The sequence below is a fragment of the Stegostoma tigrinum genome, chromosome 47 (assembly GCF_030684315.1).
Source record: "Stegostoma tigrinum isolate sSteTig4 chromosome 47, sSteTig4.hap1, whole genome shotgun sequence".
NCBI lineage: Eukaryota > Metazoa > Chordata > Chondrichthyes > Orectolobiformes > Stegostomatidae > Stegostoma > Stegostoma tigrinum.
Genome location: NC_081400.1, coordinates 2,521,059 through 2,548,273, shown reverse-complemented (window position 1 = coordinate 2,548,273; position 27,215 = coordinate 2,521,059). Strand labels below are relative to the sequence as shown.

The following is a 27,215-nucleotide window of genomic DNA, read 5'->3' as shown; positions in this document are numbered from 1 at the left end:
TGTCTCGATGGCTCAGGACTCCATTCACTATCACAATTTTCAATCCATTGAGCCTTGACAATTAATGTTAGCGAGCTCTTCAACCATGGAGTGCATCAAGCTTAAATGTTCAAGAGAATTAGCAGAGAAAAACACACAAAAATAGTTTTGTCGGTTGTAAGCTGTTGACCTCAGGACCTCTCTTGGAGTGGAGAAGTATGTTTATAAGTGCTGCTAATGATTCTTTTATGGCAACCTTCGACCTTGTAAGCTGAGATGATGGTGGTCACCCCTGTTCTTGACCGGGGTTACAGTCTCCATCCCCTGAGGCACTGCCTGTCCCTGCTGCTAGAACAGAAATGTTTCCAGTGTGTGTACAGCTTCAGTGCCTGGAGGTGTGTCCAGTGCAAGCAAGGCAGTGGCGTTACTGAGCTCTTCCACTGTGGCCTTGAGATCCAAATCTGCCATGACAACCTCGCCCTCCATGGTGTCAACAACTTCCTCAGAGGGACATAAGGTAATATCTTTCCAAATAGTCTACAAAAATCATGAGAAGTGTAGACAGGGCGAATAGCAAGAACCTTTTTCCCAGAGTGGGGGACACAATTACTGGGAGTCGCAATTTTAAGGTGAGAGGGGAAACGCTTAAGAGAGACATGCGGGGAAAGCTCCTTACGCAGAGGGTGGTGGGTGCCTGGAACACATTGCCAGTGGAGATGGTAGAGGCGGGCATGATAGCATCATTTAAGATGTATCTAGACAGATACATGAACGGGCAGGGAGCAGCGGGATACAGATCCCTGGAAAATAGGCAACAGGCTTAGAAAGATGATCTGGATTGGTGCAGGCTTGGAGGGCCGAAGGGCCTGTTCCTGTACTGTAATTTTCTTTGTTCTTTGTTCAAATGTTTTCTGCACTTGGTGACAATCTTCCATGGCAATGTTATTGGAGAAAACATTTATCACCCATTTCTCGCTGCCCTCTTGAACCACTGCTGTAGGAAATCCACAGTGCCAGTATGGAGGGGGTTCTGGGATCTGAACACTGGAGGAACAGCCAATATATTTCCTGGTGGGTCTTTTGGAGGGGAACCTGCTAGAGGTGGTGTTCCTATTTAGAATCTCTAGAAACAGGCCATTCAGCCCATCACGTCCACACTGACCCTCTGAAGAGCATCCCACCCTATCCCTGTAACTCAGCATTTCCCATGTGGAACCCACTGAACCTACATATCCCTGCACACTACAGGGCAGTCAGGCATGGCCAATCCATCCTAACCTACGCACGTGGGAAGAAACTGGAGGACCCAGAGGAAACCCACACATACATAGGGAGAATGTGCAAACTCCACACATGGTCCCAAGGCTGGAATTGAACCCACGTCTTTGGCAATATGAGGCACTGAGCCACCATGCTGCCCCAATGTCTCATATATCAGGGGTGGAGATAGGTTTGGAAGATCCTGTCCTAAGGGGCCTTGGTGAACTTCTGCAGCGCATCTTGTGGATGATACACTCTGCTGCTACTGTGTGTCGGTGGTGGAGGGAGTGGATGTTTATGGATGTGGAGCCAATCAAAGTGGGAGGAAATGCTTTGCCCTTGTGGCGTTGAGCTTGTTGAATGTTGTTGGAGCTGCAAGTGGGGAATGTTGCAGCACACTCCTGATTTGTGCCTTGACGATGGTGGGACTTGGAGGGCTTTGGGGAGTCAGGAGGGGAGTTACTCCCTGCAGGATTCCCAGCCTCTGACCTTCCTTTTGCAGCCACTGTATTGACATGGCTGGGTCCAGCTCAGTTTCTGGTTAATGGTAAGCCCCAGGATGGCGATAGTGGTGAATTCGGTGATGGTGACAAGGAGATGGTTAGATTCAGTTTGCTGGAGGTGCTCACTGCCTGGCACTTGTGTGGCTTGAATGTTACTTGCTACTTGTCAGCCCATGTCTGACTCAGAAGTGACTGCCGTTACACCAGAAACAATGTCCCCTTGTGAAGGTCCAAGGTGTGCATGGCAGCAACTTCTGGAGAGGCATGAAGCTCTTCGGCTTTTGTGTGGCCCTACAGCTTCAACCAAACATCGGCAGAGTCAAGTGATCTTGACCTACAGTCCAGGTCCACATCATTAACACTTGGCTTGGAAAGGAACAATACAGTAAGTGAGTGAGGACTGAATAAATACAATCCAATCCAATACAGCACAGGAACTGGCCCCTTCAGCCCACCAAGTCTGCACTGACTCTAATCCTTATTTAAACCTGCCACTTATTGTCCACGTCCAGTTTCTAGCCTTCTGTTCGCCTCCTGTTCATGCGTCTCTCAAGATACACCTTAAATAAAGTGTGCCATCTCCTCTAGAGCAGAGTCCCAGGCACCCACCGTCTGTGTGAAAAACTTCTCCCCTTAACTTTCCCCTCTCACCTTGAACCTGTGGCCTCTTGTAGTCGACGTTTCAACCCTGGGACGAAAGCCTCTGAGACTCCACCCCTATCTATGCCTCTATAATTTTGTAGACCTTTATCAGGTTGGCCCTCAGCCTCCGTCTTTCCAGTGAAAGCAATCCAAGTTATCCAACCTCTCCACCTAACTGAAACCCTCCAGACCAGGCAACGTTTTGGTAACAGAGATAGTAAGAACTGCTGATGCTGGAGTCAGAGATAACACGGTGTGTGGAGCTGGAGGAACACAGCAGGCCAGGCAGCATGAGAGGAGCAGGAAAGTTGACATTTTGGGTCGGGACCCTTCTTCAGAAATCATTTTGGTAAACCTTTTCTCCGAAGCATTCCAGGTTCTGCTGGGAGCGTGGCAAGCAGAACTGCACACAATATTCCATGTGTGGCCTAACTAAAGAGCTCGTGCAATGTTGACCAAATTTTATCTACAAAACAATTAGTTTCACTGAGGGCAGGAACGAGTAAATTAATAACCAGTCCTGCCAGTGAGCTGAACAACCTGTTCAATGGCATTTTGTTTTTTTGGAAGGGTGTTGTATGGAGGAAGGGCAGAATCAAACCAGGAAAATACACCAAAAAAAACCTTTGTTCCTCTGCACAATGATGCGATGGTAACGAGCTCCATGGGAAGAAGAGGAAGCTGTTCAGCAGCCTGAGCTCTTGCTGCTATCCAGTTAAAAAAAGACTCTTGCCTCAACTCTAGTTACATACCTTAGCTCCAGAATCATCACTACTGTTTGCCCACAGATTTCCCCTCACCTCCACTTTTAAAGTTCTGAAATCTATGTTATTAGCAGGGATGTGATAACACTGAGAGAGGGTGCAGAGGGAGATTTACCAGGATGTTGTACTGGCTGCGGGGCGGCGGGGGTGGGGGGGGGGGGGGGAGTTGGAGAGTTTCAGTGACGGAGAGAAATTGGACAGACTGGGATTGTTTTCCTTAGAGCAGAGGAGACTGAAGGATGGGAGAGGGGTGACATGATTGAGGATAAAATGATGACGGGTATAGATAGGGCAGACGGGGAGATACATTTTGGAAGGGTCAATGACCAGGGCTGGGGGGAGCACACATCAATTTCAGGAATGGGGCAGGAGGTTGCGAGAGGATTGTAAGGAAAAATCTTTCGCCCACAGGCTGGAATGGAAATTTATTGCCACGTGTAACTTGACATGAAAAATATAGTGAAATGTTTTATCAGTCATCCCTCTACGGCACCTACATCAGTGACAGGCATCATACATCACAATAAGATAAACTAAAATTAACACAAAGTTCACCACAGTTCAGTTAATGGCTCCTGTGTTTGAGGAATGCTGACTTAGGAACTGTGGAATACCCTGAAGACACAGCCAAGACGATACCGCCATTCTGCCAGGCTGCTGGAATACTGGGCTGGAAGCCCCCACCAAAGGTGACTGCCATGCCAGGCCGAGAATGCCCTTCCCAGACAAGGCTGCTAGCCAGGCCCCTGGAATACCTGGAAGCTGAAGGTGAAGACCTCCATGTTGGAACAAGACCATGATTCTGCGCCAAACCACCACTTATCCTTGTTCAGGCTCCGGGGCCTAGCCACAGCCCTGGAGCCTTGGCCTAGCCTGCCAGCCTGGGCCAGGAGTGTCAGCCCAGGATCTGCTCCTCGCTCACTGGCAGATCCTGTGTTGGGCTGGAGCTGTGTCTGGCTCAATCTGGCGTGGCTGCCGCTGCAGGTCTCCTCCTTCACCCACCAACTTCCAGGCTTAAACAGAAAGCAAAGTTAGAAGAAAAAGAGCCAAAGAAGAAAAAAAGAGAAAACAGCCGATGGGAGCAGACAAGCCCTGGGCCCAGCTGACCTACTCTGCCGCCATCTTGGAAAAAAAGCCAATGGGTTATGGCAATCTGGAACTCACGGACTGTGTGCATGATAGAAGCACAAACCCTCATAACATTGAAGACAAATTTAGATGCACATGTACTATTTCAAGGAGGCAATGGGCCAAGTGCTGAAAAGCGGGATTAGAACAGTTAGGGGGTTTTTGACCAGTGCAGACTCAATGGGCTGAAGGACCTATTTCTATGCTGGAGATCTCCGGTTGCTTCCAGCAGCAAGTCCCTCCCCAAGCTGACAGAGTAACAATATGCCTGGTACTCAGTCGATACAGTGTGGAGCTGGAGGAACACAGCAGGTCAGTGTCAGAAGTTCGGGTGAAGGGTCCTGGCCCGAAATGTCAGCTTCCCTTCTCCTCTGATGCTGCCTGACCTGCTGTGTTCCTCCAGCTCTGCACTGTATCGACTCTGACTCCAGTATCTTCAGTTCGTGCTGTCTCCTACACCCGGTTCTCATTTGTTTTCCAGTTCTAAGATCAGAGACACGCACTGGTTCAACATTGATAGCAATACCACACCACTGCCCAGGAACCAGCCAACACGAGTGAGGTAACATAGGCTTACCAAGATTGCACAAGGCTTTAGGAGAAACAGTAACAGGGGGACAGCTGGTAGGACTAGACAGTTCCTTCATCAGCTTTCACATTTCAAAAGATTAATTCAGTGGGATGTGAGGGGACATTGCTGCAAGTGGTGTGGGGAAAGAACTGCCATGCTGTATCACAGGAACCTAAATCATGTCAAATACTGACAGCAAGCCAAACAAAACATCAGGAGAAGGGGAAGAACATATAAATCACCGCACGGTTACAGGATGGGGTGGGCCGAGGTATCGTGGCCAGTGAACAGGATTATCTCATGTTACAAAGAGATCTTGATCCATTGGGTCAATGGGCTGGGGAGAGGCAGATGGAGTTCACTCTGAATAAATGTGAGGTATTGCATTTTTATTAAAACAAACAAAGACAAAACTTAAACTATTAAAAGTCGTGCCTTGGGCAGTGTTTTAGAACAGAGAGACCTAGGAGTTCAGGTACATAATTCTTTGAAACATATGACACTGGTAGACAGGATGGTTAAAAAGGTCAAAAGAACTGTGGCTGCCGCTGGAGGTCTCCTCCTTTGCCCAACACCTTCCAGGCTTAACAAGAAAACAAAGTAAAAGGAAAAAGAGCCAAAGGGGAAAAAAAAGAGAAAACAAGCCGATGGGAAATCAGGAACAAAAGCAGATGTTGCTGCAAAAGCTCAGCAGGTTTGGCAGCATCTGTGAAAAAGAAAAGATCAGAGTTAACATTTCAGGTCTGTTACAAAGGCACTTAGCACGAACGTCTTCATTGCTTGGTCCTTTGAGTATCGGAGTTGGGAACGTCATGTCGAGGTTGTACTGAACATTGTTGAGGGCTCTTCTGAAATGCTGTGCCCCATTCTGGTTGCCCTGTGTGGAATGAACTTCCTGAGGAAGCGGTGGATGTGGGTACAGTTACAACGTTTAAAAGGCATTTGGATAAGGACAGGAACAGGAAAGGTTTGGGGGGGATATGTGTCGGGTGCAGGCAGGTGGGACTAGTTTAGTTTGGGAACATGGTCACTATGGACTGGTTGGACTGATGGACCTGTTTCCATGCTGTAGGAATCTGTGACTCCCTGCGGGATCACAGTGAGACTTTACTCCACATTTTCTCAGAATTTCCATGCTCTGAAAGGAGGAGGTTCGTTTCTTCGGCAATGCCAGGAAGTGATTCCAGAGTTCACCTCAGTCCATGGGACAGTGAGCAGTGAAGAGCCAGAAGAGCTGGATGTCACAGTGCACAGACAAGCTGTCTGCCAAGCAGCCTTCATTTTGACGGCACCCCACCAAATACCTTCATTGTGGAAGCTCTTGCTGGACAATCAGATACCAGCTGCTTGCTCCCCTCCACCTCTGTCTACAAATGAGGAAGAGGCCATTCAGCCCCTCGAGTGAGCTCTGCCATTGGATGAAATCTCAGCTGATCTGACTGTGTCCTGAATGCTATTCTGACTCCCTTCTCTATCAGGCTAGGTGGGTTAGCCATGGGGAATATGGGGTTACAGGCCTGGGTGGAATGCTCTTTGGAGGGTCAGTGTGGACTCAATGGTCCAAATATCCTGCTTCCATATCGTAAGGATTCTAAAACGTGCTTCCCTCAGGTTTAAAAATATTCAGTGCCCTGGTCTCCACGACCATTTGGGAAAGAGAGATTCACAACCTGAGAACTCCACGGGAGACAAATTGTCATCATCCCCACCCTATGTGGGAGAGCCACTATTCATAAGCTCTTTATGCTGCCCTAGTTTTATTGCTGTCCAGCAAGAGGAAGCTACACCCCCAGCAATCCCACTGGCCTTGATATCACAAGTAGTAAATAGTAAGGACAGAAACCGTGCAATGCAGGATGATATCGACAGCCTGGTCAGATGGGCTCAACAGTGGCAAATGGAATTTAATCCTGAAAAGTGTGAGGTGCTGCATTTCAGGAGGACAGACAAGGCAAGGGAGTACATGTTGAATGGTAGGACCCAGATAGTTACAGGGTATCAGAGAGACCCCAGTGTGCAAGCCCCATAGATGCAGAGCTGGCACATAGGGTGGTTAAGGTAGCAAATGGGACTCTTGCCTTTATTAGTCAGGACACTGAATACAAGAGCTAGGGGGTTTATGATGGAGCTGTCTATAACCTTAGTTAGGCCGCAGCTAATGCAGTGTTCTGGTCCCCACACTGTAGGAAGGATGTGGTTGCACTGGAGAGGCGACAGGGGAAATTCGCCAGGATGCTGCCCGGGCTGGAGGGATGCGCTGATGAAGACAGGTTAGATAAGGCTAGGTACCCACATTGGCCTGAGTTAGGCATGTCTCTTTGTAGGGAGTGTAAAACATTCCCTGTTCCAGCTCCTATCCACAACCCTTTCTCCAGTATATCAAGGATATCATCAGTGCTGCTTCCTTCCCTCATCCAGAATTGGAAATGTTTATTGATTTCACTTTCAATTTCCACCCCACTTTCACTTCTCCCTTCCCTTCCTTAACATGTGTGTGTGTTTCTGGGCATCAGCTGGCCACCAAAATCCACTAACCCACAGACACCCTCACATACTGCTTCCTGTAAAGACTATTCCATTCTCCCAGTTCCTCCGAATCCATTGCATACATTCCACTGATGCTAAATGTGACAAAGGAGCCTCTGTAATGCCCACCTGTTTTCTCAATCAAGGAATTCCCCAGCACCATTGTTGACAGGGCCTTCAGCCATATCTGACCCACCCACCACATTTCGACCACCTCTCTCTTCCCTCCCACAAGAGTGAAAGGGTTTCCCCTTGTCGGCATCGATCATCCAACAACATCCACATCTGGAGGATCATTAACTGTCATTTCCACCACCTCCAGCAAGATACTACTACCACACACAGACTCCCCTCCCCTCCCTTGTCAGCCTTTCATGGGGACCATTCCATCTGGGAAACCCTGGTCCATTCCTCCTTCACTCCCAATACCTTCCCACACCCCTACTGCACCACGCAGTCACAGAAGGTGTAACACCTGACCATTTACTTCCTCCATCCTCACAAACCAAGACCCCAGACACACCTACCATTTACCTGCTTTTTCACTCAATGAAGTCTACTGTTTTCACTGCTCACAATGTGGCCCCCTCTACATTGAGACAATGAAACACAGACTGAGTGACCACTTTGTAGGACACTTGTGTTCTGTCCTCAAAAACGACCTTGTGCGTTCAGTTGCCTGCCACTTCAACACACCACCCTGTTCCATGTCCAACATCTCAGGCTTGCTGCGGTGCTTCAGCGAAGTTGGAAGAACAGCACCTCATTTTCCACCTGGGGACCCTGCAGCCTTCTGGACTCAACAACTTTAGGCTTGACCTCTCCCATACCCTTACCCCAGGCTTGTTATCTCAGTCTATTATTGCACACAACCCATTGTTAGCCAATAAGTCTCCGTTAACAGCTATTTACCCTCCTAGCCAGATCATCCGTTCCTTTGTCTGTCCACCCGTTCTCCTCTCTCTCTTTGGGCTCTATTCATCTGTCATTTACTCCTTACCCCCTCCCCCACCCTATCTTCTGCACATAAAACAACATTTTCCCAGTCACCATCAGTTCTGAGGAAGGGTCATTCAATCTAAAACATTAACTGTTTTCTTTGCTGCCAGACCTGCTGAGGTTTTCCAGCAACTTCAGTTTTTGTTTAGAAAAGGCTGGCTTGTTTTCATTAGAGGCAGCCGAGACCGGAGTTGGGGGGTGGAGGGGGGAAAGAGAGTGGTGCGACCGGACTGATGGTCATAGATTGTAAGAAACCTTTCTCCTTAGCAAAAAGGGACATAAATTGAAGAGAATGGGGTTGGAAGTTTAGGAGGGATTTGATGAAAAATGTTTTTGAGCCCAGAGTGTTGAGGGCGGTAGAAGTTGGAACCATCACAACATTTAAGAATTATTCAGTTGATCACTTGAAATGCTGTAACAGACAAAGTTGAGGACCAAATGCTGGTAAATGGAATTAGAACAGGTAGATGCTCAGTGACCAGTGCAGATATTGAAGGGCTGTGTGGCCTCTATGTGTAGACAGTAGACAAGTACAGAGATACCAGGAGCTGCCTTTACCAAGATAAGGAACTGTTTCAGAGCTGGGTAAAGCTAAACTGGGCTAGTGAAAGTGGATAATAAAATGTGAGGCTGGATGAACACAGCAGGCCAAGCAGCATCTCAGGAGCACAAAAGCTGACGTTACGGGCCTAGACCCTTCATCAGAAAAGGGGGATGGGGAGAGGGAACTGGAATAAATAGGGAGAGAGGGGGAGGCGGACCGAAGATGGAGAGTAAAGAAGATAGGTGGAGAGGGTGTAGGTGGGGAGGTAGGGAGGGGATAGGTCAGTCCAGGGAAGACGGACAGGTCAAGGAGGTGGGATGAGGTTAGTAGGTAGATGGGGGTGCGGCTTGGGGTGGGAGGAAGGGATGGGTGAGAGGAAGAACCGGTTAGGGAGGCAGAGACAGGTTGGACTGGTTTTGGGATGCAGTGGGTGGGGGGGAAGAGCTGGGCTGGTTGTGTGGTGCAGTGGGGGGAGGGGATGAACTGGGCTGGTTTAGGGATGCAGTGGGGGAAGGGGAGATTTTGAAACTGGTGAAGTCCACATTGATACCATATGGCTGCAGGATTCCCAGGCGGAATATGAGTTGCTGTTCCTGCAACCTTCGGGTGGCATCATTGTGGCAGTGCAGGAGGCCCATGATGGACATGTCATCTAGAGAATGGGAGGGGGAGTGGAAACGGTTTGCGACTGGGAGGTGCAGTTGTTTGTTGCGAACTGAGCGGAGGTGTTCTGCAAAGCGGTCCCCAAGCCTCCGCTTGGTTTCCCCAATGTAGATGAAGCCGCACCGGGTACAGTGGATGCAGTATACCACATTGGCAGATGTGCAGGTGAACCTCTGCTTAATGTGGAATGTCATCTTGGGGCCTGGGATGGGGGTGAGGGAGGAGGTGTGGGGACAAGTGTAGCATTTCCTGCGGTTGCAGGGGAAGGTGCCGGGTGTGGTGGGGTTGGAGGGCAGTGTGGAGCGAACAAGGGAGTCACGGAGAGAGTGGTCTCTCCGGAAAGCAGACAGGGGAGGGGATGGAAAAATGTCTTGGGTGGTGGGGTCGGATTGTAAATGGCGGAAGTGTCGGAGGATAATGCGTTGTATCCGGAGGTTGGTAGGGTGGTGTGTGAGAACGAGGGGGATCCTCTTGGGGCGGTTGTGGCGGGGGCGGGGTGTGAGGGATGTGTCGCGGGAGATGCGGGAGACGCGGTCAAGGGCGTTCTCAATCACCGTGGGGGGAAAGTTGCGGTCCTTAAAGAACTTGGACATCTGGGATGTGCGGGAGTGGAATGTCTTATCGTGGGAGCAGATGCGGCGGAGGCGGAGGAATTGGGAATAGGGGATGGAATTTTTGCAGGAGGGTGGGTGGGAGGAGGTGTATTCTAGGTAGCTGTGGGAGTCGGTGGGCTTGAAATGGACATCAGTTACAAGCTGGTTGCCTGAGATGGAGACTGAGAGGTCCAGGAAGGTGAGGGATGTGCTGGAGATGGCCCAGGTGAACTGAAGGTTGGGGTGGAAGGTGTTGGTGAAGTGGATGAACTGTTCGAGCTCCTCTGGGGAGCAAGAGGCGGCGCCGATACAGTCATCAATGTACCAGAGGAAGAGGTGGGGTTTGGGGCCTGTGTAGGTGCGGAAGATGGACTGTTCCACGTAACCTACAAAGAGGCAGGCATAGCTGGGGCCCATGCGGGTGCCCATGGCCACCCCCTTAGTCTGTAGGAAGTGGGAGGAGTCAAAAGAGAAGTTGTTGAGGGTGAGGACGAGTTCCGCTAGGCGGATGAGAGTGTCGGTGGAGGGGGCCTGGTCGGGCCCAAACCCCACCTCTTCCTCCGGTACATTGATTACTGTATCGGCGCCGCCTCTTGCTCCCCAGAGGAGCTCGAACAGTTCATCCACTTCACCAACACCTTCCACCCCAACCTTCAGTTCACCTGGGCCATCTCCAGCACATCCCTCACCTTCCTGGACCTCTCAGTCTCCATCTCAGGCAACCAGCTTGTAACTGATGTCCATTTCAAGCCCACCGACTCCCACAGCTACCTAGAATACACCTCCTCCCACCCACCCTCCTGCAAAAATTCCATCCCCTATTCCCAATTCCTCCGCCTCCGCCGCATCTGCTCCCACGATAAGACATTCCACTCCCGCACATCCCAGATGTCCAAGTTCTTTAAGGACCGCAACTTTCCCCCCACGGTGATTGAGAACGCCCTTGACCGCGTCTCCCGCGACACATCCCTCACACCCCGCCCCCGCCACAACCGCCCCAAGAGGATCCCCCTCGTTCTCACACACCACCCTACCAACCTCCGGATACAACGCATTATCCTCCGACACTTCCGCCATTTACAATCCGACCCCACCACCCAAGACATTTTTCCATCCCCTCCCCTGTCTGCTTTCCGGAGAGACCACTCTCTCCGTGACTCCCTTGTTCGCTCCACACTGCCCTCCAACCCCACCACACCCGGCACCTTCCCCTGCAACCGCAGGAAATGCTACACTTGTCCCCACACCTCCTCCCTCACCCCTATCCCAGGCCCAAAGATGACATTCCACATTAAGCAGAGGTTCACCTGCACATCTGCCAATGTGGTATACTGCATCCACTGTACCCGGTGCGGCTTCCTCTACATTGGGGAAACCAAGTGGAGGCTTGGGGACCGCTTTGCAGAACACCTCCGCTCAGTTCGCAACAAACAACTGCACCTCCCAGTCGCAAACCATTTCCACTCCCCCTCCCATTCTCTTGATGACATGTCCATCATGGGCCTCCTGCACTGCCACAATGATGCCACCCGATGGTTGCAGGAACAGCAACTCATATTCCGCCTGGGAACCCTGCAGCCATATGGTATCAATGTGGACTTCACCAGTTTCAAAATCTCCCCTTCCCCAACTGCATCCCTAAACCAGCCCAGTTCATCCCCTCCCCCCACTGCACCACACAACCAGCCCAGCTCTTCCCCCCCACCCACTGCATCCCAAAACCAGTCCAACCTGTCTCTGCCTCCCTAACCGGTTCTCCCTCTCACCCATCCCTTCCTCCCACCCCAAGCCGCACCCCCAGCTACCTACTAACCTCATCCCACCTCCTTGACCTGTCCGTCTTCCCTGGACTGACCTATCCCCTCCCTACCTCCCCACCTACACCCTCTCCACCTATCTTCTTTACTCTCCATCTTCGGTCCGCCTCCCCCTCTCTCCCTATTTATTCCAGTTCCCTCCCCCCATCCCCCTCTCTGAAGAAGGGTCTAGGCCCGAAACGTCAGCTTTTGTGCTCCTGAGATGCTGCTTGGCCTGCTGTGTTCATCCAGCCTAACATTTTATTATCTGGGAATCTCCAGCATCTGCAGTTCCCATTATCTCTAGTGAAAGTGGAGTTGCCATTTGCTCTAATTACCCACACAGTTATGACAAGAAAATAATGAACACAGTTCAGCTCTTCCTCCTGACTGAGGCTCCATCTGGGTAATCATTGCCGGCACTGAAATCCATAGCTCTTAAACCAATTCAGTTTTCACAGCCAAACCGGATATAATAACAGAAAATCAGGGTGAGAGGAGGAATAAATCATGCAAACAGACTCAGATACAGAGAGAGATGATGTCCAGCAGAGGGGGGTAAGGAGAGGAGGGAGGGAGGAAGGGAATGAAGATGACAAAAGAATGAAGGGGGTAAATGAAGCGAGGGGGGGGGGTCAGGGAAGGAAGGAGCGAGAGATGAATGGAAAGAAGGAGCCATAAGATGATAAGATGTGGCAGTAGACCATTCAGCCCATTGAATCTGCTCTGCCATTCAATGAGATCATGTCAGAACTGATAACCCTCAACTCCACCTGCCTCCTGAACTCGAAGAAATGCTTCCCATCTTGGTCTTAAATATTGCACCCTGTTATACTGAGATGATGCCTTTCTGGTCCTAGACTCTCCCACAAGGAGAACCTCTCCACATCTCTCCTGTTAATTCCTCCTGAGAATCTTATGTGCTTCAATAGGGTCACCTCTCATTCTTCTAAACTCCAATGAGTATAGCCCAACTGACTCAACCTTTCCTCATAAGATAGTCCCTCCATGGGACCAGCCTCATGCCTCCAGTCTATCTTTCCTTATCTAAAGGGGCCAAAAAAGTGGTCACAGTATTCCAGCTGTGGTCTGACAAGTGCCTTGTGTAATTTTTAGAAAAACCTCCCAACATTTCCACTCCATTTTCTTTGAAATAAAGACCAACGTTCCACTCACCTTCCTGATTAGCTAGTGAACTTGTACATGAGGACTCCCAAAACCATCTGTCCTGTAGCCTTTTTCCATTTCAATAATATTTGACTTCTTTATTCTTCCTGTCAAAGTTCACAACCTTACAGATTCCCACTCGATAATCCAGCCAGCAGGTTTTTGTGTACTCGCTTAATCTGTCCATATTGTGGAAACATAAAAGATGGAAGCAGGAGGCCATTCAGCCCTTTGAACCTGCTCCATCATTCTTCATGATCGTGGCTGATCGTCCAACTCAATAGCCTCATCCTGCTTTCTCCCCATAACCTTTGATCCCAATCACCCCAAGTGCTATATCTAGTCACCATTCAATGTTTTGGCATCAACTACTTCCTGTGGTATTTAATTCCACAGGCTCACCACTCTTTAGGTGAAGAAATGTCTCATCTCCATCCTAAATTGTCCACCCTGAATCCTCATACTGTGACCCCTGGATCTGGGCACACCAAATAATCAGGAACATCCTCCCTGCATCTACCCTGTCCAGTCCCGTTAGAATTTTATAAGGCTCTATGAGATCCACCCCCCCACCCCATTCGTCTGAACTCCAGCGAAAACAATCCCAACCTTCATACTCTTTGTATCATCCTAACCTTGTCTCGCACCCGTTTTTGTGTCGTCTGCAGAAGTGGATAGTGTTCACTTTCCTCGTTGGCACCAGGCAGGCAACACAGCCTTCAGAACTCCCTCTCACAACTGCATAGAACAGTACCTATCGCTCAAATTATGCTGCTCCCCGTCATTACTACATCGCCATTTCCTCTCACCGCAGCCCCCCCCCACCAAATGGCTCCCTGAACCAAGGCCAAGGCCCTTTTACTCCTTATTCTGTGAGACTCTACTCTGTATTCAACACCTTGCTGTCCCTGTCCTTGACATATTTGATGGGGGGAACAGTGTAGAGAAAGCTTTACTCTGTATCTAACCCTGAGCTGTCACTGTCCTGGGAATGTTTGATGGGCTGACAGCGTAGAGAGAGCTTTAGTTTGTGTTCAACACCATGCTGTTCCTGTCCTGGGAGTGTTTGCTGAGGGGATTGGGAAGGAGAAATAGCGTAGAGAGAGCATTACTCTGCATGTGACAGCTCGCTACGTTGGTAATGCTGGATGGGAACAGTCTCAGTCGTGAGTTGAATGGAGTTCAATGCGGATAAATGTGAGGTGATTCACTTTGGGAGGAATAACAGGAAGGCAGAACACTGGGTCAATGGAAAGATTCTTGGTAGTGTGGATGTGCAGAGGAATCTTGGTGTCCATGGACATAGATCCCTGAAAGTTGCCACCCAGGTTGATAGTGCTATTAAGACGACTTACGGTGTGTTAGGTTTTATTGGTACAGGGATTGAGTTCCAGAGCCGTGATGTCATGCTGCAACTGTACAAAACGCTAGTGCGGCCTCACTTGGAATATTGTGTACAGTTCTGGTCGCCCCATTATAGGAAGGATGTGGAAGCATCGGAAAAGGTGCAGAGGAGATTTACTAGGATGTTGCCTGGTCTGGAGCGAACGTGTTATGAGGAAAAGCTGAAGGAATTAGATCTGTTCTCATTGGAGAGAAGGAGGCTGAGGAGATTTAATAGAGACATACAAGATGATCAGAGGATTAGATAGGGTGGACAGTGAGTCTTTATCCGAGGATGACGATGTCAGCTTGTACGAGGGGGCATAGCTACAAAGTGAGGCGTGACAGATTTAAGACAGATGTCAGAGATAATGGGAACTGCAGATGCTGGAGAATCCGAGATAATAAAATGTGAGGCTGGATGAACACAGCAGCCAAGCAGCATCTCAGGAGCACAAAAGTTGACGTTTTGGGCCTAGACCCTTCATCAGAGAGGGGGATGGGGTGAGGGTTCTGGAATAAATAGGGAGAGAGGGGGAGGCGGACCGAAGATGGAGAGAAAAGAAGATAGGTGGAGAGGAGAGTATAGGTGGGGAGGTAGGCAGATGTCAGAGGCAGGTTCTTTACTCAGAGAGTGGTAAGGGTGTGGAACGCCCTGCCTGCCAATGTAGTTAACTCAGCCTCATGAGGGGCATTTAAACAGTCCTTGGATAAGCATATGGATAATGATGGGATAGTGTAGGGGGAGGGGCTTAGATTAGTTCTCAGGTCGGCGCAACATCGAGGGCCAAAGGGCCTGTTCTGCGCTGTATTGTTCTACATTCTATATGACAAGTATCTGAAAGTGGATCCTAAGTAGAAATGTTGCAGAAATAAGTAAAAACTGCAGATGCTGCAGAATCCGAGATAACAAGGTGTGGAGCTGGATGAACACAGCAGGCCAAGCAGCATCAGAGCAGCAGGAAAGCTGATGTTTTGGGTCTAGACCCTCCTTTAGAAAAAGGGTCTCAAGAAGGACCTAGGCCCAAAACGTCAGCTTTCCTGCTCCTCTGATGCTGCTTGGCCTGTTGTGTTCATCCAGCTCCGCACCTTGTTATCTCATACCTAGAAACGCTGCATTGAAGAATCTAAGAGAAAGTAGTGCCTGTGTAATAAAATGTTAATAAAATTATTGAAACATATCGAGCTTCCTCAGCGGATAAACGTGATCCGAGGGGGCGAGAGAAGGCATGGAAAATGAACAACTGATACCCCGTTTTAACAAATAGCCGTGAAAATTTTAATGCAATTCCATTACATTCACTCGCACATTCACAGAAATCAAACTGTAGAAATCTTTTTAAATCTCTGCACCTACAATTTCAATATATAAATAAATTCTAAATAAAAATTACAATTTATATCCTTCGCAAGGCAAGAAGAAAAAACAGGCTCATTAAAGAATAGACTTCTGACAAATTCCAAAATCTTATCATACACCCCACGGGCTGAGTGCGTGCACCTTTGCAGATAATGCCCCATCAAACCTCCACGCCCCCCCAACCCCTCTCCCAAAACCCCCCACCCTCCCCAAACCAAAACTCTTACGTATCCAAGGAGGGTGACACCTTGATTCCAGACAGCGATGGTTAATTTCACTCAGCATCTCTTTGAAGCCTGTATATCAAGGTCACTACTGGGTGCTGGCTTGGTCTCTCCTGCAACACTGCCACCAGACAGCAACTGAAAGCAGATTTATTTTGAAGACTAACTTCCCAGGGGCATGGGCACTAACTCCCACCCAACTGTCACCAGAGAAAAGGTGGGCTCAAAACATTTTGGATTTGGGGGTGGGGAGGTGAAACAAGGCCCAGCTGGAACTGCTGATTCCCCTAGCACCTGATATCAGGAGCAGAGTGGAAAATTGAGTCAATGATCTTTTGAGTACCATGGAATTCTTGGCTGACCCTGTGAACACGACCATCGTATTAAACACCCCCATCCCCTCACCCACACTGAGCCACTGTTCATTTTCATTGATCCCTCTCCCTGGGATGACATAACTATGACATGCCCTACGGTTCAGGGATGGGTGTGCATGCACCCCAACGCCAGCTTTCTGCCGCCAACATGTCACTTGGAGCCTCACGCTCCTTCCTGTACTGCAGTCACTGTGATGATGTTCAATATGGTCTCACAGGGCATTCAACAGTAGAGGCCATCACAGCTGAACCTGATCCTGTCCTCAGTAGCTTCACATATACAGGCCTACCTGCACTGTGACCCTGTTTGACCTTTCCTAACCCATTCCCAAACGGGGAGAAGGAGAACATACATAAACCCCTCTCCGCCTCACCTGGGCACTTGTGTTGTTCAGTCAAGTGCAGTCCTGTCCAGTGAGACAGTAAAATGAAAGAAGAAACAGAGTGGTCAGAGATTCAACACAAAACATGCTCTGCTCAGGCATCACTTACAAACAGGGAAAGGTGAATGGTCTGGAAATAAACCATTAGCCACAACTTAACATCGCCTGGGTTACTGAGGGCCTACCAGCTCTGCTTGTCAGCTTTGTTTCTCTTTTGCCTGTCGGGCATGGAGGGGAATTTATCAGAGAGTTTGAGTTTATCAGAGACTCCTGGAAGGGTACAACAGAGCCGTGAGACAAAACTGCCGTCTTCCTGGTGCCTGATTACTGAGGGTGGAAGGGGAAACCCCCTCAGAGAGGGGGTCACTGAATGCCCCATCCAATGTGTGATGCAGGTTGCGTTGGGGGGAGGTGGTGGCGGGTGGGTTGGGGAAGAGGGCCAGAGGATGGTGCAGGGCACATGGAACACAGGAATGGTCTTACCCAGAAGTATCCTGCACTGGGCAGCTGAGCTTTCACTGAGCAGGGCAGATCACAGGAAACCCCAGGCCAAGTGTTGTTGTTGATCGCAGGTGGGAGCAAGCAGACTCCATTTAACCCAGGGACGGGATTCAATCCCTTCCAGCTCTGTGGCAGTCCACTCCTTCCCCCTCCCTGCCTGTCCCCACATCTCCATCCCTAGAAAAAAAAACCCCGTGTCACTCTCTTGGAGTCTCACCCAGAAGAGAGCCGAACTGCAAAAGGAGAAAAGGTGGTGACAATGAAACAAGGAAACTTGCTTTCCATCTCCTAGGACCTCTGGGTCTCTGGCATTCACCTTGCCAGGCACCATATAAATAAAAACATCTTTTAGAAAGAAAGCTTTTGTCGACATATTGTGCACTCACTTATCCAGACCGTTTTGTTTGGATTTGATAAAGGCCATCCCATGTGTCCGAAAATGTGTTTTTAACAGTGGTACACTCTCAAACAGCTTCCCGCACACATCACAAATCACCCCGCCCTCCAACTTCATCCACTCGGCTTCTCCCTTATCCTCAGTTCCCTTCACCCCCTGGGACTCTTTCAGCCCATGCACGATGAAGAGGTGACGATTTAAGGAGAGCTGGGCAGCAAAGCACAGCCCACAATGACGGCACTGGAATGATGAGGCACCGGTTCGGTGCTGGCCAATGTGTTTGTGGAAATCGGAGAAGCTGCTGCAGGTCTGGCCACACTTCATGCACCGGAAAGTCGAGCTCCCGTTCAGCTTCCGGCTCTTGGCGCCTTCGGAGCCCCAGTGCTCTGGCCCGTCCCGTGAGCTCGGCCGCTTACGAATGGTCGTCTGTTGAGTGAGAAAGAGCAAAAGACAGAGAGAGAGAGAGAGAGAGAGAGAGAGAGAGAAAGAGACCGAGCACAAGACAGCAAGATGGACAGAGGCCAAAGAGAGACAGGGAGCGAACACCAGAGTGAACCAAATTGGGGGTGAGAGCACAGGTACATGAGTGAGCCAGATGCAGAGATCAAGCACAATAGTGGGCCAGACATTGAGGGTGGTAAAGTGCGCAAATAGGGCAGAGGGAGAGCAAGCCAGTGAGACAACGAGGGCACGAGAGAGGGCAGGCACACACAAACAGGATCGAGGGATATCAGGCGAGCACAAGCGTGACAGGCAGAGAGACCAAGCCAGGGCGAAGGAAAAGTGAAAGAATGGTGTGGACGCGACGGTGGATAGAAAGCAAAAACATGTCGGGTGGTGGTCAGGAGGATGAGGTGAAACAGCATGATTAAATCATATGGTGAAAGCAAGCAGGAGAGACAGAGAAAGTGAGAGCGATAGAGGGTGTGAGAGATAGAGAAAGTGAGGGCAGAACAATGAGTAGGAGAAAGAGCAAGAAACCCAGAATGTGAAAGAGAGAAAAATAAAGACTTTTAAAAAAATGTCATCACTAGCAGATTTGCTCAGTGTTGCTCCCGAAGTCTGTTGCACTGATAGAGCTCCACAGAACAGGGCCAAGACTATTAAAAATGATTTACAACGCAGCACAAATTGACTGTGGAAGCAGCAAAGTGGAATCCAATCCAGTCCTGATCAACACTTTAAACACTCCATTTCCAGTAGGAGTCTCTCTCAACAGCGATTAGCAGCAGAAACTCAGGCTGCTTTTGCCCTCCGTACCCCAGGATCGGCCCCGACTGCTGCCTCGCCAGAGTTCCATTAATTCAGCGCAGACCAAGCACTGAACGTGCGACCGCCTGGTCCAGACTGTACCCTACAAGGTGCTTTTCTAGGACAGCCACCAGGACGGAGGGGCTGTTACTCTGGAAGTCTGTAACGTACATTTGGTCTGAGCGGTGTTACCTTAATGCTCACTCTCTCGAAGAGATTCTCCTGGTCCTGAGCGTGGTCTGCCATGTTAATACCATGAATGACTTGCAAATGTTTCTCCAGAGTCAGGCGACTGCTGAATGTCCTCTTGCCTTCGCTGCAGTGTCTGAAATGACATGCAGGATATCACAACGCTGCTTTGTGTTCCTTCTAATAATAATATTTTGAGGGTAAATTAACATAAAAGGAAGGAGCCCAGCATGTTACGAAGCATAGGTTGACAGGAAGAAAGATTGGAACGGAAATCCCAGTTCTGAGGAACGGTCACCAGACCCAAGACGTTAACTTGGATATTTTTTCTTCACAGATGCTGCCAGAGCTGCTGAGCTTTTCCAGCAACTTGTGTTTTTGTTTGTGTTTTTTAAATAAATTATTGATAGTTTAAACAAAACAAGTCCCTTCTTAAAGAATGGGCAGGACGGTTTAGTCGAGGCTGTTTCTGTTTACTTTCAGACTGTTTCTCCATCTCGAGAAGATGCATTCCCAGAGGGACGCGAGATATAGCAACATGCGCTAGCCGACAATGCCGCACTCGAAGCACAAACAGGGCCGGCTTGCAAAAATTAATCTGTTCAGTTGTATAAGACTAGTGTGTGGATACACACATACATTCAGCTGCTGAGGGCTCCTGGGTGCAGCGGTAATGACCCTACCTCTGAGCCAGGAGGTCTGAGTTCCAACTGCTCCAGAGGTGCTCAATATTATCTCTGAAAACAGGGTGACTAGAAAACATCTGTCCTCAAATATTGGAGATTTACTGCATGACAAAGAATAAGAAGGGCATTACAGTGTGTACAACACAACAGCACCATAGAAGTGAATTTGAATGCATCTACCCAAAAGCACCGTGACAGCCAGTGTTGAAAGCAGCTCTGAAATCAGAATGGTTTTATATTCACTCACGGGATGTGGGCATCACCGGGCTGGTCAAGTTTTTGTTGCACAGAGGGTGTGGGTCTGGAATCAACTAGGCAAGGACAACAATTTTCCTTCTCTAAAGGTCACATGAACTAGACAGGAATTCAGGCCAAATTTTAGACTGTTGGCTAGCTTTTTTATTCCAGATTATCTGCTGAAATCAAATTTCACCATCTGCCATGGTAGGATTCAGACCTTCATATTCCAAACCTTAGGGATATAGGGCTTACCATAAACAAAAAGTATTTTTTAAAAAATTAAATACCCCCCTCTAAAAAATGTCAGCTTGATTACTGAATTCAGAACCTTTGGAGTAAAACAGGTTGTGCCAAGCAGGTAAAGAAATCTCAAATAAGTTAAAGACCAAAAGAACTGCAGATGCTGGGAATTAGAAACAAAAGCACAGAATGCTGGATACGTTCTGCGGGTCTGGCAGCATCTGCAGACAGAAATTACAGTTAATGCTTCAGGTTGAGCGACCCTTCTTCAGAACCAGTTCTGGGGAAAGGCCATTCGACCCGAAACATTAACTTTTGATTTCTCTACAGATGTGCCAGACCCGAGATTTTCCAACAATTTCCATTTTGTTTTGTGCATTGAAACATGCAGCTTGAGAATTAATCAGAGCGTAAACCACCGCGTGACAAAAAGAATGAAGCAATAAGCACTGAATGAGGCTGGAAGGACAACATAACTTTTAAATTATATCAACGTGAGACACGATCTGTACAGCTCAGGCAGTGAAGACTAATCAACAACTGAACAGCAGTAAATGGCAGACAGTGAAGGAAGCAACTCAACCGCACTGAAGACCTGCTCGAACAGAGATCTGGAAACACAGCCACTCAATGTTACGGCAACTGGAAAGGCCAAAAGACCACGGCTACACATGCCACTTCGGTGATGACACCTAACTGTGATGATACTGTGGCTTTAAGAAGTGTATTTTGTCCTGTTTGCTTTTTTGAAGACAGGTTTTGAGGTAGAGGCACAGAGGAGTTTATCAAAACGACCAGAGTATACGGCTTATGGGGCCTTGGGATTTTAAAAAAAGTTGGAACAATAGAAGCAGCCTGAAGGGGTGTGATCAAGCTCCCTCAGAGCCAGGAATGTGACCTTTAGCTTTCAGCCATCGCTGTTGGCATCTTGAAGAAGAGGAAGCTATTTCTCCCGCTAGCTCTCGATTACAGCCAAAAGCTGGTGGGTTTTCTTCCTGCTGAGGGAGTTGCATGTAAAACAATCTGTTTTCTGAATTTGCCTTTTGCTAAACGATGTGTTTACAGGATGTGACTATATTTGGAAGTTAATTAGTAAGCATCTATTGTTATGTTTTCCAATAGAGTTAAGACATTCCAATTCTTTCTCTATTTAGTCATAATTTAACTATAGTGGATGAATAAAGTGTGTTGTGCTTTCAATCTAGTCGATTGACAAACAAATTACATTGGGGACACCTTTGACCGGCCTGTAAAATCAGAAAGAGTTAGGGTCTAGTCTACATTGTATTTCAAGGGGGGGTTTGGTCTGGTCCATAATGTGACTCAGGACTATATGCATCACCTTGTGGATCCCCACAGGCAGGACTGTTGCACCAAATAACTGCTCTGTGGTGGTCTTCACGAGAGGAGGAAGCAGGATGAGAGCAGGAAAGGGCAGTAGCAACACTAGAATGGGGTGAAAACCCATGGGGGAAGAGGAGGAAGAGGAAATTTAGAGAAGGGTATCAAAAGTCTTCATGAGAAAAGGGGATAAAATCACCAGGTCCACTAGGACATCTCCTCGGATACTGAAGGAAGCAAGGGTAGGCACAAGGGCAGAAGCAAGGGTACCACTTTGGAGGGGAGCTGATGGCCTAGTGGTATTATCGCTGGACTGTTAATCCAGAGACTCAGATAATGTTGTGGGGACCCAGGTTCAAATCCCGCCAGGGCAGATGGTGGAATCTGAATTCAGTAAAACAGCTGGAATTAAGAATCTAATGAAGACCATGAATCCATTGCCAGCTGTTGGAAAAACCCATCTGGGTCACTGCTGCCCTTTAGAGAACGTAACTGCATCCTTACTCACTCTGGCCCACGTGACTCCAGGCCCACAATGTGGTTAACTCTGAACTGAGGTACAGGTAATAAATACTGTCTGGTCAGCGACTCCCTTATCCCGTGAATGAATAAAGAAAGAAAACACAGCAGAGGCTGCACCAGCCCCCACCAAAACCCCATTGGTGCCAGCAAACACTACACCTCAGTCAGTACAAGTTCAAGACAGATCACGTTGGATTAACTTGTTCTTTAGTAAGGCAACAGGGAGGGCTGAAGTAACTGAGGGTTCTTGCCTTGTTAGACACGGTCTGTTGAAACAACTGGACACGGGGGAGATGAAAATTACTTGGGAGTGGGAAGCAATTCATTTGGATCAGGAGTAACATAAACAAAACTGTTGCTGGAGAGGGAGTGCAGTGAAGGTTCACCAGACATAGTCGCAAGGAGGATGGGACTGTCTTGTGAAGAGAGATTGGAGAAAACTTCTCTAAAGTCTTGAAGAATGAGAGGCGATCTCAGTGAAACGTACAAAACACTTCAAGGGATGGACAGAGTAGATGCAGAGAAGATGTTTTGTTTGGGGAGATGAGAATCTGGGGCACAATTTAAAAATAAGATAGATAGCGCTTAGGGCAGAGACGAGGAGACTGTTGTTTAAACTCAAAGGGTGGTGAACCTTTCGGATTCTGTGCCAAAGAGGGTTGGGAAAGCACCTGTTGTGTGTGTTGGAAGGTAGCGATTAATAAGTTTCTCACTCTAGTGCCATACAGGGTAGAGGGCGGGGTGAATAAAAGGCCATTAAAGTGATTGAATAGCCACAATGGTTTGGACTGGCAGGCAGGCTCAATGAGCTGAACAGCCTATTCCTGTCCCCAAGTCCACAAAGTAATTGGTACAATTTTAAAAGCAGAGGGCAGGGCAGAGCACACACTCTTCTGATCACAGGTGGAGGTGGTTGTTTAGAAGTGGACAGAGAAACGAGATGACAAAAGGCAAAGCACTCGCTTGGCCTCGGCTGTGCGGCAGGTTCCGGTCTGGACCCCATGCTGTACGAAGAACAAAGTCACAGAGAGGCTGCAGCAGGAGATTTCTCCGTACGGGACCGAGGGTGGAGGCGCCTCAGTTCACAAGGCAAATCCAGGACGCTCCCGTTATATGTGGAGAAATTTGATAAAAAGCTTTCAAAATCTCACAGGGTTTTTCTAGCTCAGATAAGCGAGGAACTGTTCACTGTTCTGGGCAGGGCAGTAACCAGGGGGACAGACAGAAATTTAGCACAGCTGGCAAAAGGACCAGAGATGACTCGGGGAAGCCTTTTTTTAAAAAAAGTAGAGACAGCGAGATGTTGTGATCTGGGCTGTGTAGCCGGGGGTTCAACGGGAACTTCCGTAAGTGACGGGAATTTGGGGAAGTACACAAAGGAGAAGAACACTTGCAGGACCGTGGGCAGGAAACATCCACAATTAAGGGTACAGATCTACCAAAGGGCTGGCATAGGCACAGTGCGCCAAATGGCCTCTTTATCGATGCCACCATCTTATGGCGTGCTTGAACCTTTCCTTCATAGCCAGCTGACTTCTTTTGGGAATACCTGCTGAAATGGCTGCCAAGGGTCAGATCCCAATAAGTTAAATTATAGGAACAGATTATCAAGCAGTATCAGAGGAGCAGGAAGGCTGACGTTTTGGGCCTTGACCCTTCTTCAGAAATGGGGGAGGGGAAGGGGATTCTGAAATAAATAGGGAGAGTGGGGGAGGTGGATAGAAGATGGATAGAGGAGAAGATAGACGGAGAGGAGACTGACAGGTCAAAGAGGTGGGCATGGAGCCAGTAGAGGTGAGTGTTGGTGGGGAGTTAGGGAGGGGATAGGTTAGTCCAGGGAGGACAGACAGGTCAAGGGGACGAGATGAGGCTAGTAGGTAGGAGCTGGGGGTGGGACTTGAGGTTGGAGGAGGGGTTAGGTGGGAGGAAGAACAGGTTAGGGAGGTGGGGACACGCTGGGCTAGTTTTGGGATGCGGTTGGGAGAGGGAAGATTGTGAAGTCCACATTGATACCACTGGGTTGCAGGGTTCCCAAGCGGAATTTCACAAGCTTTCCTGCTCCTCTGATGCTGCTTGGCCTGCTGTGTTCATCCACCTCTACACCTTGTTATCTCAGAAAGCAACAGATGCCGGGTTAATTGTTCATTTTGAATGTGAGGTGGACAGACTTGCTTTGGCCAAAGATATTACGGGCTGTGGGGAGTTAGGCCACACATCGGCCGTGATCCTGTTGAATGCATGCTGAATGGCCTCCTGCTGTCCATATGAGGTAGTGGGAACGGAGACCAGCTGAGAATCTGATATACCGACGGGAGTGGCCACTCATCTCAGGATTGGAGTAAATGAACGAACTGAGCTGCAGCCAGCGCATAGGTCCAGACCAGGGCTTGGGCACAGTGAGCTAGTTTTCAATTCCCAATAACCAGCTGTCAGCTTCACAGTCACAGTCATGGTGGCCCACTCCCTGTTTCCCGATTTAAGCTGTGGTAAAAATTCTCCAGCCGCTGCTGGGGTCAGCGGTCTCGCTGAGAGTCAGACCCTGGCTCGAGTGTGGAGGGTGTCTGGCACTAAGCTGCGGGCTGCACCCAAAAGGTAGATTGGCCTGGAGACGAGAGCAGTGCAGCCGGGTGTGGACACCGCTCCACCAGGCAGAACCTTTGAACTGGGAGCGGTCAAGTTACCTGCAGCTGTAGACGCGCTTAATTCCTTCGTGGTTGACCCGGACATGCCTTCGCAAGCTCGGGGCGGAGCAGAATGATCTCTCACAAAGTCGGCATGGGAACTTCTTCATTGCCTGCACCACAGAGAATAAAACACCATCAAAAACCGAACGTGAGCACTCTGAGGCACTGTGCCATACTGCACGCCCTGCTGTCTCGGAGAAAACTCCCCGGGTCACAGAAAATTGGAGCAGGCCATTCAGCCCTTCAAACCTGCTCCACCATTCAATACTATCATGGCTGATTATTCACTTAGTCCCCTGTGCCTGCTTTTCCCCTTTAGGACTATATCCAACTCCTTCTTGAAAACATTCAATGTTCCAGCTTTGGGTGGTGGGTGCCTGGAACGCGTTGCCAGCAGAGATGGTAGACGCAGACACGTTAGCGTCTTTTAAGATATATTTGGACAGGTACATGGATGGGCAGGGAGCAAATGACACAGACCGTTAGAAAATAGATGACAGGTTAGACACAGGATCTTGATCAGCACAGGCTTGGAGGGCCGAAGGGCCTGTTCCTGTGCTGTAGGTTTCTTTGTTTCTTTCCATGGCAGAGAATTCCACAGGCTCCCCACTCTCTGGGTGAAAACATTTCTCCTGATCTCATTTTCACCCTGTCTCTTTTAGACTGTGAACCGCTGGTTCTGGCTCACCACCCACCCCCTCCAAACCTGGTCTTCGGGAACATCCTTCCCACATTTATCCCTGTCTCGTCCTGTTGGAATTTTATAGGTTTCTGTCAGATTTTCATCCCTCATTTTTGTAAACTCCAGTGAATATAGCCCTAACCGATCCAATTTCTCCTCATACCACCCCAGGGATCAATCACCCCAGGGAGTAAGGAAACCACTTCAAACAGAGAAAGATCCCACAAACAACAGTGAGGTGCAGGTCATTTTTCTCATGTGAGGATCAAGGGCTTAACTTCTGAGCAAAGACTCAGTTGGAGTTGTGAAGAAATGAATTTGATCTTATTGATATGTGTATGAGATGGTGAGGGCACCAGTGGAGTTAGATTCATGGAGGGTGTTTCTTCTTTATTGTCTGTTTGCCCCCTTTCAGGGTGGCACAGTGGCTCAGTGGTCAGCACTGCTGCCTCACAGCACTGGGGACCCGGGTTCGATTCCACCCTCAGGTGACTGTCTGTGCAAACTCCACACATTCTCCCCGTGTCTGCGTGGGTTTCCCCCGGGTGCTCCAGTCTCCTCCCACAGTCCAAAGATGTGCAGGTTAAGGTGGACTGGCTGTGCTAAATTGTCCCATAGCATTCCAGGGATGTGCAGGTTATGGTGGGTTAGGTATTAGGAAATGCAGGGTTTGTGGGATGCTCTTCAAATGGTCGGTATGGACTTGATGGGCCAATAGGCCTGCTCCCACACTGTCGGGAATTCTATGACGATTGAAGTGGAAACCAGTCAGAAAATAAAACATTAAGACAGAGAGAAGAAGAATGTGTTTCCCTCGGGAGGGTCACTTTTCCCTGGAATTTTCATTCCCAGAAGGTGGTAGATGAATGACGTTGCTGAACATTTTCAGCACCAAGGCACCAGGGTGAGGGTTAGGATGGAAATGTCGCAGCTGGGCACTCACCTTGCCATGGTCCTTCTTCATGTGGGTCACGTACTCCTCACGCTCAGGGAACCACATCTGGCACTGTCCACACGTCCAGCCGGCATTCTTCAGCTTCAGCCTCATCTCCTTCCTGCGCTGGAGGGTCAGCACCGTCTTGGAGCTGGTGGATGACTCGTCCGTGGAAACGTCAGTGGAGTCGGGGCTGGACTTGACTGTCCCTTTGTCAGGTGGCACAGTCCAACTGGGAGCCACATCCTCACTCTTCAGATTGGAATGGGTGCTCTGAGGGAAGGGAGACAATGCTTAGTGATTTTATCAAAGCACAGAGAGTAAGAGATAACCTCCCCCACAACCTTCCCTCCCCAGTGCTGCTAATGAGCCAGGAACTGCCCTCCGGCTCCTCAATTACTTGCGTGCATCGTCAATGGGATATTTGCTCACGTACCGTCCTGACATTACACACCAAGGCTTTCCTGGAAGAGCTGGGAAATGTACATATGACGCAACAAAACACGCGCAGCCACCGCAGACTTTGGAGTGAGAATCGAAGGCAGCTGTTTAGACAGAAGGACAACACAACCTGCTTCTCATCCCAGCTCCTCTGGAATAAGCAGCTTGGTTACAAGGCCCACTGGAAAGAAAGCACGTTTGGGCTCCCTCAGCGCTGGCCCTCCGACAGTGCGGCGCTCCCTCAG

At 49.0% G+C, this 27,215-nt stretch overlaps 1 protein-coding gene across 1 annotated transcript in view; it reads right to left on the bottom strand.

Annotated features, from left to right (window-relative positions):
* Positions 1–16,091: 16,091 nt before the first annotated feature.
* LOC125449824 (zinc finger protein 687-like) overlaps positions 16,092–27,215 on the bottom strand; it is a 31,386-nt gene continuing 20,262 nt past the window's right edge. The window contains 4 exon segments of the mRNA XM_048525745.2: positions 16,092–18,186; positions 19,204–19,336; positions 24,911–25,023; positions 26,539–26,802. Of these exon segments, the coding sequence (XP_048381702.2) occupies positions 17,746–18,186; positions 19,204–19,336; positions 24,911–25,023; positions 26,539–26,802 (951 nt within the window). The 3' untranslated portion in view covers positions 16,092–17,745.